General features: G+C 30.2%; 1 protein-coding gene across 12 annotated transcripts in view; it reads left to right on the top strand.

Annotated features, from left to right (window-relative positions):
- Positions 1-16,194, top strand: part of LOC107438159 (cyclic AMP-dependent transcription factor ATF-1) — a 53,891-nt gene that overhangs the window by 34,844 nt on the left and 2,853 nt on the right. For 7 of the 12 annotated variants that reach the window (XM_071177872.1, XM_043044979.2, XM_043044972.2 and 4 more), the window contains 4 exons: positions 2,758-2,850; positions 5,287-5,575; positions 8,302-8,433; positions 12,505-12,670. In XM_071177872.1, the coding sequence (XP_071033973.1) occupies positions 2,758-2,850; positions 5,287-5,575; positions 8,302-8,433; positions 12,505-12,670 (680 nt within the window). Of the gene's footprint in view, positions 1-1,022; positions 1,116-2,757; positions 2,851-5,286; positions 5,576-8,301; positions 8,434-12,504; positions 12,671-16,194 lie in introns of all 12 variants that reach the window. The other 5 variants (XM_043044977.2, XM_043044978.2, XM_043044970.2 and 2 more) reach the window with 1 other exon arrangement.

Raw genomic sequence — 16,194 nt, 5'->3', positions numbered from 1 at the left:
CCCCTTTGACATTTTAAAATATTTAGAAAACACCTAAAGCTAGAAATTTAATCAAATTACATTTTTAAATTTTTCAAGTAAGAAAAAGCGCAAAATGCAGCAAAAACCAAATTTGAAAATTACAATACTAAAAGAAAACACAAATATTTTTAATTCTAAATTGAAAAAACTTCTTTGAAAAAAATGCGCTAAAAAGCAGCAGATCTCCAACAAAACCCCTTAGTAATAATGTCACATCACAATGAAAGAATGGGATTGATTGACTTTCAACATATGCTTGTCTAAACAAAATATTGTTGAATCTAAATCTGCTTGAGTTTGTATTTTCCCCCCAACATTTTGAGACAGTGGGCAAAGTTAAATTTAAATTTTTTTTAAAAAAATATCAAATTTATTGATCTAAGACAAAGCATTAATGAAGTGTAAAATGAGTAAAAATATGCATGGCTCCAAGAAAAAAAATTGTAGTGGGCTTTAGCAATTGATGTAAAAAAAAATATTTTTTTATTTAAGAAAAAAATAATCTATTTTTGCTATAATATGTGGGCCATTCTCATGGAAAGTGAGCTATATATTTCTGAAAAATTCAAAATAGCTTGACACTGTGTTAATTGGTCAAAAAGCAAGTTCAGTCCTGAAATGCATTTTACTTTTTAAATAAAAAAAAAATTAGTTATATTATTGACGCTACAATTGAGTATTTAAATACTTCCATCTTCCTCTAGTCAACAGGTTATCTTTTCTTACATTTTCAAGTTTTTAAAATTAAAAATTTATGTAAAACATAAAAAAATCATAATCTTGTATAAATATGCTAGTTGACTAAAAAGCAAATCAAAGGTTAACATAAACATTTTATTATTGAATTATACTGTACAAACAGTATATTGATATTTTATTTCTGTTAGTCTGTTGTGCCCTAACAGTATTATATTGACTCTTTTTTTATTATAAACTATTATTGTTAAGACAGTTTCTTTGAATTTTCATGTGCTTAATTAATTATTATTTTCAATTTTTAGCTACCAAAAAATGTCATTTTACTCAATAAATTGACTGGAACTGGATCAGTGATACACAGTACTGACGGTGATGCTAGTGTTCATCCTGTACAGGTAATATCCTACTTTATCACGGTTAGAGACAAACAGAATTTTAGTTTTTGGAATCTCATTGCTGTCAATCTAGTTTGAATTAATCAGTATACAATTTAAAGTAATATAATTGGAATAAAAGAAATGTCATTACGTTTAGTGTGGTCCGAAAGAATACAAGAATTTTTTTATTTTTTTCTTAATTGCAATAGAAAGAGAAAGTGTAGGGTCAGGCTTTAAAATATTGTTATGGCCAGAGGCTAAAGTTTTTTCAACAAAAATATGGTAATCAGATTTGTTAAGAAATACTGGTCTGCCCACCTTTATCAGCTTTGGTAATGAAAATATCACAATTATATTTGGCTGCTACAGAAATAAGTATTTTTAAAGCTGAGGAAAATTTCAGTTTCCTGAGTAGCTAAATTTTCAGTACACAAAAAAAGCAACTATTAATCAGATCTTCATGTTCCAGGACTCAACCTTATCCTGTAACTATATTACATTTAATTAAAAGGCAATGTTATGCAGAGAAATTTTTGTTTAAACTAGTTCAATGTTACTTGACAATTAAGGAGTTGTCCATGAACTCATGTGTTTGGCTGTATCAGGACTTGAAAAACAGTACATCCGCCTGCCCTCGGCGGTCAAAATTTCCCCGCGGACAATGAATTCTCGAATCCGACGTCCGCCAGTTTTCCCGTTAATGCTCATGATACATTTTCAATTTTTGTTATCTTACAAAAGTCTAGCGCCTCACTTCTAAAATGACCCTCTAATCTAGAAATCTCGTTACTTCTTTCGTCAGACCAAAAGCGCATGCTCACATAATCGGTAAACAGAAGAAAAGTTGCTCTGTGCATGTGCATTTGGACTTCTAACGAAGGAATTAACAATTCCTTCAAATTATTTTTACAATATTTTTAAAAAAATTTTAAATCACTTTTAAGTAATTTTATATTGTTACTAGTTCAATTCCTCTGATCACGTACCGCCCAGCTCGTGATGTCTGTGTTAAAAAAAACACATTACGTACTGGTCATAAACAAGAAGCGTTAAACGCAATTATGAACATCTACCTAAATGGAAAACCCCTTTCAGATTTCTGTACAGAAATCTCTGTAAATCATTGGCTTGATTGCGGACTGACTAACATCATATTTGATTCATTTAAAAAACGCAGTAAAATCAGATAAATTGACATTCCAGATAACTTGACCTTTGTCATTTAAATTATTTCTTCAGAGAAATAAATTATTTCATAAAAGAAATACTAGGTTACTATTAGTAACCTAGTACATCTTTTATTACTGTATAATGTAATCCTAGTGTTTGTAATCCTAGTAACTACTAATTCATTGTGCAATTATATAAATGTTTGCAACAAATAAGAGAAAATTATATTTTTACTTATTTAGAAGCGACGGGTTAGTTTCAAAGGAGGGCGGGTATATTGTTGCACTAGCCGTCCTCGGGGACGGGTAAAATTTCTGAGTTTTTTCGAGCCCTGGGCTGTATATTGTAAGTTTTTGATATAATTGTGAGATGGTAGTTCTTATTTCAGTAGAAAATTGTATACTTAATNTTTTATTATGAACTTTTATTGTATTAAGACAATTTCTTTGAATTTTCATGTGTTTAAATAATTATTATTTTCAATTTTTAGCTACCGAAAAATGTCATTTTACTCAATAAATTGACTGGAACTGGATCAGTGATACACAGTACTGACGGTGATGCTAGTGTTCATCCTGTACAGGTAATATCCTATTTTATCACAGTTAGAGACAAACAGAATTTTAGTTTTTGAAATCTCATTGCTATCAATCTAATTTGAATTAATTAGTATACAATTTAAATTAACGTAATTGAAATAAAAGAAATGTCATTACGTTTAGTGTGGTCCAAAAGGATACAAGAATTTCTTTATTTTTTTCTTAATTGCAGTAGAAAGAGAAAGTGTAGGGTCAGGTTTTAAAATTGCGTTATGGCCAGAGGCTAACGTTTTCTCAACAAGATTATAGTAATCAGATTGGTTGAGAAATAACGGCCTGCCCACCTTAATCAGCTTTGGTAATGAAAATATCACAATTATACTTGGCTGCTACAGAAACTAGCATTTTTAAATCTGAGGAAAATTTCAGTTTCCTGAGTAGCTAAATTTTCAGTACACAAAAAAGTAACTATTAATCAGATCTTCATATTCTAGGACTCAACTTTATCCTGTTACTATATTACATTCAATTAAAAAGCAATGTTACATAGAGAAATTTTTGTTTAAACTAGTTCAATGTTACTTGACAGTTAAGGAGTTGTCCATGAACTCATGTGTTTGGCTGTATCAGGGCTCGAAAAACAATACGTCCGCCCGTCCTCGGCGGTCAAAAATTCCCCGCGGACAACCAATTTCTCGAATCCCACGTCCGCCCTTTTTCCCGTTAATGCTCGTGATACATTTTCGATTTTTGTTATCTTACAAAAGTCTAGCACCTCACTTCTAAAATGACCCTCTAATCTAGAAATCTCGTTACTTCTTTCGTCAGACCAAATGCGCATGCTCACGTAATCGGCAAACAGAAGAAAAGTTGCTGTGTGCGTGTGCATTTGGACTTCTAACGAAGGAATTAACAATTCCTCTTATCACGTACCGCCCAGCTCGTGACGTCTGTGTTAAAAAAACACACATTACGTACTGGTCATAAACAAGAAGCGTTAAAAGCAATTATGAATCATCTACCTAAATGGAAAACCCCTTTCAGATTTCTGTGCAGAAATCTCTGTAAATCATTGGCTTGATTGCGGACTGGCAAATGTCATATTTGATTCATTTAAAAAACGCAGTAAAATCGAATAAATTGACATTCCAGATAACTTGACCTTTGTCATTTAAATTATTTCTTAAAAGAAATAAATTATTTCATAAAAGAAATACTAGGTTACTATTAGTAACCTAGTACATCTTTTATTACTGTATAATGTAATCCTAGTAATTACTAATTCATTATGCAATTATATAAATGTTTGCAACAAATAAGAGAAAATTATATTTTTACTTATTTAGAAGCGACAGGTTAGTTTCAAAGAAGGACGGGTATATTGATGGACTAGCCGTCCTCGGGGACGGGTAAAATTTCTGAGTTTTTTCGAGCCCTGGGCTGTATATTGTAAGTTTTGATATAATTGTGAGATGGTAGTTCTTATTTCAGTAGAAAATTGTATACTTAATGATATTTATCTCTTATGTTTCATACTCTAGCTGCATTTTCACATTTTTAAATTAGAATACTTATCCATGTTAATTAGTACTAGACCTAATGTAGATAATATTCAATGCTTTTTCCTGATAATTGGATATCATGTGTTATTCAGTTATGTTAAAAAGTTAATTTTTTATTTTTGAGAAAAGAGTAACATGGACAGAGCCTGACTAAGGCAGGGGCATACGGGGCAGTCGCCCCGGGCCCCCACATCAGAGGGCCCCCAAATCGAATAGAGAGTTCATTTTAAATTTCCTTCTTCATTGAACTTTTTTTTAAACAAAACATCAGTACAGTGTAAAATTCGTCAGTTTTATGTTAGCTTCTTCATTAATCTATCGTATGAACACAAAATATCTATATTTCTTAAATCCATGGTTTTCTAGGAGGGAATTCAGCTAAATTCTCGCAATTACGATGGACAAATTGGGCCATTGAAAAGCCTATATTTTTGTATATCGCAAAATGCAATCTGCTTACAAAAATACGGGCTTCTGATTGGCTTAATTGAGCTATCGTAATTGTGATAATTTAGTTGAATTCCGCCCTTATGTCAACAAGGATATGAATTTTTTGCAGTTAGATGACAAAGTTAACAATCAGAAAACTGTCTTCGCATGCTGGACGTGGAATTGTCAGAAAATCAATAAAATGGAAAGAACAATATTTCGTCTGACCATTGGAGGGGGGAGGGGAGCACTTTATCGCTATTTAAGGTTCTAGTCAATTTTTTTGTTATATATCTATAACGAGGTGAACAATTTAAATATCTCCATAAAGTTCAGCTCTCCGTTACGGGAGCAGAGGAGTTTTTGCCCCGGGCCCCAATTAGGCAAAGTCGGGCTCTGAACATGGAGTATAGTCTTTTTTAACCTTCTACATTTTTTTTTCCTTTTATTTAGTAATTTATTCACATTTGAGTTAAATTTTGTTTATAGTTAATAACAACTGCAAAGGATGAGGATGGTGGCACCGTTACTTTAGTATCCTCTGAAGATCCAAAGAAAAGACGTGAAATTCTTGCCCGAAGACCCTCCTACCGCAAAATCTTAAACGAGCTTTCTGCGACAGAAGCTCATGGAGCAACCCTAACAGGTGCACCTACTGCTGTACTAAAAGAAGAATCCTCAGACCACACTATGACAGACTCTAGTCAAGAACAGGACAGTGGTGCTAGTACAATCACTGTTGGTGGCACACAGTACTCCACAACAGGATTGCTTAAAGGTACTATAAGTTGTATTGACTCTGTAATCGTAACTTTCTAATTTCTTGTGTGTTAACTATATAAATGACTTTTTTTGCCCATGTATGTATGCCATCTGACTCCCGAAAGGTGAACTTTCTAAACGTTGTCAAGGATTAGTGATTGTAGATTTTTGTTTAAGAAGCCTTTTAATATAAATTTTTTTAATTGATTTGTGATTAAAAAGTATATTAGTAGAGAGGTTTAACCCATTTCTGAATTGTGTTGACACAACATCAGGGTTGCAACAACAACAACAAAAAACCCTACCCGGGTGGGTTTTATTAGGCTTTTCTGGGTTTTTCATGTTTTTATGGGGGGGTTTTCAAAAGAGAGGGCAGGGATAAGTACCTTATTTTAAAAAAACTTATTTTAATATTAATAATTAAGTTTAATTTATAAATTGACTTCATATAGATAATTAATACAAATAAATTGATGTGAAAGTCTGAAAAAAGTTTCTTCATATATCATGATACAAAATGTTATATGTACTCACATACGTCACACATTTGAAACTTATTTTAACACAGGATTACTTTTTATTTATATTTTAATCTTAAAAAATGTTTGAGGAAAATTTTCTATTTGCATAGAAAGTGAATCAATGGCCATACAGTCAAATCTAGCCAGCAATCTGACTCTCCTGTCTCCAACTCAATTAGTTTCTTCACTGTAGGTTAATTTTTTTTAGGCTAGACTACATATATATTTCAATAGAATAGCTCTTTAATATAACAGAGGATGAAAAAAGAAATCAATCTTAGAAAAACCCAGTAAAACCCACTTTAGGGTGGGTTTTTCAGAGTAGATTTTACCCAGTAAAACCCGGGCAGGTGGGTTCCTTGCAACCCTGCACAACATCTAAAAAATATTCTTCTTACAATAAATTTATTGATGCGCTAAGAAAAAATGTAAACTTTTTTTTTTTTTTTTTTTTTNTTTTTTTTTTTTACTAATTTAACTTTTACTATTATTCAGAATACAAAACTGAAGTATTGTGTATATTAATTTGAAATTACATATATTGAAGTAATAATTCACTACAAACGCTAACTAAACACCCTCACCATAAACAAAATTCACATAATGAAATGATTGCAGGTTATCGAGTTATTTTTTTTCCTTTGACATTAGGAATCTTCAATCCGATTTCCATTTTTAATATAATGTGCTATTTCTTAAAACTGAAAATGAAACACTGATACACTTATGTGTTTTGATCTGATCATTTAATAATGTGCAATACACAAATTTTATATAATTTCTATGTTTTTTTTTTTCATTTAACATATTTAAAATTTCTAATTGTTTGAGTCTGATATAATATCACAAAGTTCTTAATTTTCGCTTTTCGAAAATGAGATTTTTTTCTTCACCATGTCAATTTTCGCAATGTATTAAGCAAAAGCGTGGTTTTCACATTGTTCTATTAAACTTTTTCACGATTTATTCAAACATGATGCATTTTGTCGTACCTTCGGTTCATAGCATATGAAAGCACCTATCATTTTACATGTATTATGAAATACTTGCAGGTCCGCATGTACGTATACTGACCTGGGTTTGGTAAGATTCTTTCACTCTAATGAGCAACTCTGCTGCATTTTGCAAGATATTCTTAATTTCAAGCTTCATTTCCCACCCTCATAAATAGAGCCGAAAAATCTCTCAATCTTTTTATGGTGGCTAATGTAATAAAGAAAAAAAATTCTTTATCAGAAACAAGTTATTTTATCATGATCAAAAAAAGTGTTTGAAATCTATTTTTCATTTTGTTAAATATAGTACTTAAAAGGTGCTTATTTTTTGTTGGAAGATTTGGCTACGCACCTGTATCAGTTAGGTGCAGTACGGAGCAAGGAAAAGTGAATTACAGTAGGGAACCGATTATCCGGAATGATCGGGACCCTCGCTATTCCGGATAACTAATTTTTCCGGTTTTCTGAATCGCTACAAAAAGCCGTTTTTTTTATTGTTAAACCCAACTAAAAAAAAAAAAGTTGGAAATAATCTTGAAAAAACGAAGTAATACACTAATGATTATTTCCGAAATGATGGTAAGGTAAACATCTTTCAAAAAAGAAAGAAAAATCCCAAAATCTTATGAGGAAAAAAACAATTTTTTTTAAAAAAATGGCGGGAAAATTAACGAATTTCGTTCCGGTTTTTTGGTTTTCCGGTTACTGATTTCCGGATGATAACGGGTTCTGTACTGTATTTGAAATCAATTTGGAAAAATTAATAAATTTACTAAAATATGCAAAATGGTTTGAAAAATGAATTGCTTTGAGTTTAAGGTAGTATCTAAAAGTCCAATAATTTTTTTCCAAAACAATTATTCTTGCAATAATTTTATTTTTCTAAAATATGTCTTTTCAACCTTAATGGCATGCTTGAGTTTTTTTGTTATCTATTTAATGCATACGAATGATGCTTAAAATAAAACAGAAAATATTTTTGAGTGTTTGCGACCACCCTGTATATCTAGATTTGATAATTAATAGATTTGTGGATTATCTTTAAATAATTTATTATTTAAATTTGCGGTGAAATTTTTATTTGATTATGAAATTTTGTCTCAATTTCCAACTGATGAGAAATTTAGTTTTTTTTCTTTCTTTTCTTTTTTTTTTTTTTTTTTTTGTTTGCCCTTTTACAAATTTTTATATACTTTTATTAATATTAAGATAATATTTATTTTCAGCCATCCAATTAGCTACCGCTACACAAGATAGTGGAATACAAGGCTTGCAAACGCTAACTATGACAAATACTGGAAGTGGAAGTGCTATTGTACAGTATACTCAAGGGCAAGATGGACAGTTTTTTGTTCCAGGTACTTATTTTATTAATCTTTGATATTATTATTTGTTATTGTTTATTGTCATTAAATAACCATGTATTATATTTTACACAAAGTACTAATTATGAATTTGTTATTATCACTGCAATTTTTTGTTTTGAAAAAATGAATATTTCTGTTAAACTTTGTAATGAAATGATTTATATTGTATGAAAATAATTTTATTGTTATAGTTTTATTTAAAGATAATATTTTTATTGCGTCAAATTTTATAATAAGATATTATTGTATGATAATTATGTCGAATGAAAGCATATAATTTATTTATAATCTTTATTAAAATGTTCAATATAGAGAAAGAAGTGTATAAGTATTATAGTGTGTAATATCAGTATTCAGGATTTATAAAACTTACTATGCCTATAAAGCTGTAAAGATCACTAAAAATTGGTAGGTGAAAGACAAAGATGCAGAAAATTCTCAAAACCTTATCTTTTTATTGAACACAATTTTTGATTTGAAATTCCCTCCTAAATTATGGCGAATTTTTTTTCTTCTATTTCAGCAATAATATCTTTTCCCAAACGTATTTAGAATTTAAACTTTGTATTGTTTATTTTTTGAACAAAGAAGAAAATTTTCTATGATTTTAAACAATTCTAGAATAAACTTGCGTATGTTTAAAAAGTAATAGAAATCTAAGTGTATTGAGAAAGTAATCATTTATAATTTTAAATTTTCAGAATGACAATTTTTTGTACAAAAACAAATTGCAGCTGATTCAATTTTACTTGTTTAGGCCAAAAACTTCCCCAGGACCATCCAAATTTTCCCTGAAACCTTGTTCGGGTGATCGGACATATTTTACACCCCTGGTGAAAATATTCATTAGGTGCATAGCTATTTTAATGATATCCTTCCTTCCTCAATGGCACGACAGCCCTGGGTGGGCCCTGGCCTTCTCAATCAACTTCCTCCAGGCCTGCCTCCGCCTGGCAGTTGTCTTCAATGATATAGATTAGCATTATCATAAATGCCAAAATCAAATTTTGATCTTAAGTTATATTTAGCTTTAATTTTTTAAGAAATTTACAACTAACTGTTTTAAAAGTAGGAAAAAGACATTAGTATAAAATATTGAACCGTTTATTTATATCTACGCCCGGTGGCTGAGCGGTAGCGCTGTCGTGCCACAGGTCCCTGGTTCGATCCTCGGGCCGGGCAAGGTTGACTCAGCCTTTCATCCCTTCAGTGGGTCGATAAATGAGTACCAAGCATACTTGGGAACTAAACACTGGGGGTTCCGCGTTCGGCTGACCTCCGAAACATCTACTCCTGCACCCTAGAGCCCAAGGTCAAGAAAATTGAGATGAGCACAGTAGACCTTGGCCCTCTATGAGCTGTCGCGCCACTGAATTTAGGTGTTATTTATATAATAACACCTAAATTCAAAATATAAATAATATTTTGCTTCTCTATATCCTTATTGTTACTGTTATTCATGCGTCTTCTTATCATAGCTATATTAATTATTTTTAACATTTTATAATCTTCAATTATTTATTATTGAAGTCTTTCTTGTGTATGTCTAAGAATGCTAAAAAATAATGACATTTCTAAATATTTATTAATAACTAAGCAAATGTTTGAGTCAAATAAAACTTTAAATCTGTTGATTAAAAAAGAATAAGGTCTGGGAATTTGAATTTTTAAACAATTTAGTCTTTGGCTAATTTATTTTATATTTGCTTCCTTTTTAATTGTTCTTTTTTTAGTACATTTATATTAATATTTTATGAGGTAAGCACTAAATTTACATGCTTTGATAATTGATAAAATTTAAATCTCTTAACTGACAAAGATTAGGATTAGATGCTGACAATAAGGAATTTACTAAGTTGCTTACTAAGGGATCTGTCCCTAATTTACTTTTGTTGAGTTACATTAGTAAATGTTACAATACAAAACAAATGAAATAAAATAAAAGTAAAAATATGACCACCGAAGCCGACGTCTTCAAGGGGTACCGGCCCCGGTAGCCATTAAAAACAAAACCATTTCTATTTGAGGGAGAAGGATTTGTGGAAAAGGATTTGGAAATTGTGGGTGATCAGGATCTAATTAGCATTTTAAGTAAGGGTTCAAAATTTAGAACCAGAGTTAAGATGAAAAAAGAAGATTTTATTTTATCCATTAAAAAAGATCTAGATTTTTTTATTGCAAAAATTTCCAGAAAATATCATTGGCCTGTTGAAGGTTTTTCTGAGTGGAAAGCTAAAATTATTGAAAGGGTTAAATTTAATTTATTTAATACCAGTTTTAGTTCATTTCCTAAAGGTACTTTTATTGATTATGATTTATCTAGAAAAATTAAAAATCTTAAGGATAAATTCATTGTTACTGTTGTAGATAAAGCTTCAAATAATTTCTGTATTATGTGTAAATATTTTTTTAAAAAATTGATTATTGGGGAATATAATGCAAATAATACCTATTTAAAGTTAAAAGAAGATAAAAAAGTTATTGAAAAAAGAATTATTGCATTTAGTAAAAAATTAANATTTTCTGATGATTTTTATTGATTTTCTTTTCGTAATTTGTTTATTCTTTTGAATGTATCTTGTTTTTCCTGGACCTCTATACAAAACCATCGGGGTACTGAGGGAGATATTTTAAGCTTTTGCTTCTCCCTCAAATAGAAATGGTTTTGTTTTTAATGGCTACCGGGGCCGGTACCCCCTGAAGACGTCGGCTTCGGTGGTCATATTTTTATTTTATTTCATTTGTTTTGTATTGATACTTTTTTCTGAAATTTCTGCTGCTTCTTAGCGCGTTTTTTTCAAAGAAGTTTTATCCTTTTGATCTTAATTATTTGTGTTTTCTTTCAGTATTAGTAAATGTTCTTATTTTTAATTATGTTAATTAGGTGTTTTGTATTTAAATTGCCATTTTTATATTTTATATATTTTCTTTCTGTTTTTTAAAAGACTATATTTATTTTATTATCTAAAATGTAAAAAAAGGTTTAGAATCATATAGATTAATTTCTTAGCCTCTTCTTAAAAAACAATGAATAAGTAATAACAGCGCATTTGTAAAAGCTGGGATGGGCTTGCCTTTTCCCTGGGCTACTCTTTAGTCCTGGAGACTAAAATAAGTCTAGAAAAAAAAATTATGAGACTAAATTTTATCAATTAATCTCCTTTTCTATTTGTTCTTAAAATTAAAATGCCCTTTCCTTAAAAAAATATTAATTTTGTACAAACATTTTCTATTATTTTTCTAGTTAATTTTATACAAATATTACATTTTAATGAAAACTGTTATTTTTCATAATTATTGCTAAGTGATCCAGTAATGATGTCGCTCTGCAATGAAAGAATGAGGTTTATTGAACTTTAGTGCCTGCTTGTTTAAAGAAAAATTTGTTCTATTATTATATCTAAATTTCTTTAAGTTTTCATTTTTCCCTTGCGTTTTGAAATGCTGAACAAAGTTAAGATTATTTATTTTTTTAAATGTATAGAGATAGGACAAGGAATAAATAATGATGAAAGAGAAAAAAAGTAAATATGAATAACTTCATAAAAAAATTGTGGTTTATTATCCAATGATTGGTGCAAAAAGATCTACAAGGTTAACTAATATTTTTATCTTGTTTGCTGTGAAAAAATAAATTAAGAAAATGAAAGGAAAAGTTCTGAAAATTCTGGTAAACAGCGCTAGATTGTATTAGTTGGTAAGAAATAAGTTCTGTCTTAAAAATTTTTTTAGAGAGGCACCAAGGGCCTTGTCTTAAAAAGTGGCAGAAATTATATACTGATCGATTATTATGTTCTATAATGGATACAAATAAATATTTGACCAGAAAAAAATATGCTTCTCTTTTTACTAACAATAGGTGTTCTTGTATTTATTTTGTGCTAATTTTTCTTTCTTTATAGTTTGATAAAATTTGTTAATTCTCAGATTGTCAGTTAGGCTGAAGAAAATAGAATAAATATTTGAGATAATTTATATAAAAACACTAATCTGTCCTACATTATAGATTAGTTTTTATGATTGACAATTATCTGATGTTATATACTTTCTCCTTCAAATTAGTGACAGTATCTGCTGCCGATCTTCAGGCATATCAAATAAGGACTGGAGCTTCACCGACTTCTGGTCTCACACAGAACGTGGTTTCCAACATTCAGACCATTCAGAATCCCCAACAATTAGCTGAAGAAGCATCTCGAAAACGTGAACTCCGACTTTTAAAAAACAGGTAAATGAATTATCATAAAACTAGTTTTTCTTATTTGAATTACAAATCTTCAGTCTTATAAAAATATTAATTTTGGAAGAGGTGACTTTAATATACAAAGTTAAATTACACTAACTTTTTACAAGGTAAACACCAACTCAGACACGAATTTAATTTATAAAACAAATTTTGTAACATGTGAAAGTTAAAATATATTTCAGGGGCATTTCATAAATTTTTTAAAGCAACATATTTTGTAGCCTGTAATTACAGACACTACACATTACACTTTTAAGTAATAAAATGTAAGAAACTGTTTATGACTCTATATCTGTGCATTGTGTGGAATGTAATCAATAAATGTTAATTGTTTGATATTAAAATTGCTATAACCTGATATAATAATAAAAAATGTGATTTAAAATATGCTTTTATTTAATGTATTTGTATTCTAATTATAGTAACAGAGTAACTAATTAACTAATACTAGGCTCATACATTAGTGACGAATAAGAGAAAATATTTAAAAAGTAACTTTACATTATATCGAATGGGCTACGAAAATCTGAAACAAGCCAAATTATAAGTTAACACTTTAGAGAAACAGTCTGTTGATACTGAAGATTGGGATAGTGGACAAAATCTACGGTTATAATTTAGTGTCTCTGTTATATTTTTGTTTATTTTGGTACTATTATATCAAGTAAAAATAGTTTACTTATAGCATGTAGGAATGAAATACTTCTCTGAATGTACAATACTTCTCTGTACAAGTTTTTGCTTCATTTCAGTAATAAGTTTTGCATAAAGATAAGATTGCCGAAAATTTATTTTTCGTGCTCCAAAATTTTTTTCATTCTGTGCATTTTTGTAGAGACGTAAGATTTTCTATACAGTTTCAAATTTTTGCTGTGTGTCTGCACACTGAAATTTAGAAATGTGTCCGTAAGAAAAATGAAATTGAGTGGTTAAGAATTGCCTCAGAGAAATTTGAATTGTTAGCATTGGATTCAACGTAAAGTGTTATTTCAATCATTACTTAAATTTTAACCTTTTTTAAGACTTTACTTATTTTACTTACTCTTCTTTGGTTCTTATATATTTTACAACTCTGTGATAAAATAGATGACTTATTTATATCTCTTGTGCTTTTGAACACCTAAATTTAGAATTGTGAAGTTAAGAAAAATATGTAAACTGTTTGCAATTTCAAATTAATATCAAAATATATATATTTATAATTTTGTACAGAGAAAAGTTATATGGACTATTTATTCAATACTTTGGTCTTCATAAAAGTATACAAAGATTGACTATCGATTGAATGAGTGAAGCAAGGTCGGATTCAAAAGCCCGGACCGACCCCTTCTTCCTGTATGTACTTTCACAGTTCCAGGGGTTGTTGAGCATTAGGGATCAGGGACTAACCCTCCTAGTTTCTTAATATTCAGGGGATAGAGCATGAACCGGAATCGAATCCGGCTTGCACCAACCACAATGCTGACGTGAAATATCCTCAGGGATAGACGGATCATGGGTTGGTCCCCTTGCTGTCAGGCGAACCGTGGTAGGTTCTCGTGGTCTTCCACTCCATGTAACGCAAATGCGGGTTAGCTCCATCAAAAAGTCCTCCACGAAGGCAAAATTTCTCTCAATACTCATTCCAGGAGTTCCCTTGTCTTCTGGATTGGGTTCAAAACTACAGGGCTATGGAGTTGAACATTAGTAGTCGTAAAACCCATAAAATTGGGTCGGCTGTTCAATGACGGTTATAAAATTTTAAAAAAAGCCCCCAGTTAGGTGACCCTGATTTGTATAAAAGCGATGGCTGGCCAATAATAATGCCACACCCTTCTTGTACACACCACAGTGCCGGTGTAAATATTCCTCGTGATAGACAGATCATGCAGGCCTGCCAACTACTAAGCTTTTTGCAAAATATTTTATTGAGTGGTAGATATTTAAAAACCAAAGCTTTCGGACTATCTCACCATGAATGAATAAAATTAATGAATAAAAAATAATACATTAAAACATACTCTACCACTTTAATAAATTTTTACAAAAAGCATAGAAAGTTGGCAGCTCTGATCATGGGTTAGCGTCCCTTTGCTGTCTAGCTAATCATAAGAGGTTTCCGTGGTTTTCCTCTCCATGTAACATAAATTTTGGTTAGTTCCAGGGTTGGGTTTTTGACGTCAAAAAGTGGTTTTTGACATGACAAGGGTATGATACTGGTTTAAACCGTCAAAAATGTCCAAAACTGAAGTTAACCAAGAAAATATATAAACTTCAAAACTACCAACAGTTGCCATGCATTATATTGAAATTTAATTATACTATAGGTAATCAGCAGGTTTTAAAATATTTTTTAATTAAAATTAAGGTAAAATAACAGATTTAAAATCTCAGAAATTTATATTCAAATGCATGTGCAGAAAAATTAAGCACAAAAATTTTTTAAATACAGTGCACTCCCGATTATCCGGGTTAATCACCGGGGCAGGTCGTACGGACAATTGAGAAACACGGATAATCCGAAAACTCCTTTTATTTAAGGAAAATTCAATATCAGTACAAAAAATATAAAAATTACTGACATTTGCATGCATAACATCAAACTAGGAATTTTCCTTATTGAAAAATGTGTAATGCGTCTTCGCCATATATCGATACACATATTTTATGAGCCGCAGTAATGTCACCGTAATCAAATCCTCCCATATAATCTAATAAAGTTTCCACAGAGCTGCAGAATGAGAAATTGTATTTCATTCATTTACTACATCTTCTGCATCAGTTACTATCATCACTATTTGATTTAACAACATAACGATGTCTTCATCAGTCAAATACTGGAAGCCAGGCTCATATGCATCACTTTTAAACCAATCTTCTAAATTTTCTTCATCAAGAATTTCGAAACCTTAGATTTCTTTAGCTTGTTTGAGAATACTGTTATCATATTTTTCTTGAACATCTGAAGAGGATTGTTCATCAAGCGGTATGATCTTTCTCCAACATCGTGATAACATAGACGATTTTACCTTTGACCATGCTGCTGATATTCCATATACTGCAATCCAATAACGAATATTGATTCCAAAAATTTGGTAGTGTTATAACTTCAGGAATCAAATTTTTTTAATCTTAAAAATGTTTCTCTTTATATTTTTTGTGTGACTCCGGAATGAGCACGGATAATCGGCAAACCGGATAATCCGCACACAGATAATCGAGAGTGTACTGTATTTATATTTTGAAGAAAGAAAAAAAAATTTTTTTGATACTTAAGAAAATTAAAAGTTTATTACTATGCATTTTTGACATATAAGGAACATATAACTAATATTTATAAGGAACTTACAAGTTATGTTGTATAAATACAAACTTGATACAAGTGTATGAAAAAAATTTTTAATGTTATACCGAATATCTTTATTATCCAGTATGTTAATTTGAATTTAAAAGTAGTTATATTTGTGAATAATGATAAATATAATTCATATTGTTTATTATATTTATTTATAATTATTACACTTATC

This window comes from Parasteatoda tepidariorum, chromosome 2 (assembly GCF_043381705.1).
Source record: "Parasteatoda tepidariorum isolate YZ-2023 chromosome 2, CAS_Ptep_4.0, whole genome shotgun sequence".
NCBI lineage: Eukaryota > Metazoa > Arthropoda > Arachnida > Araneae > Theridiidae > Parasteatoda > Parasteatoda tepidariorum.
Note: the sequence above shows the minus strand (reverse complement) of the source record. Positions and strands in the feature narration are given on the sequence as shown.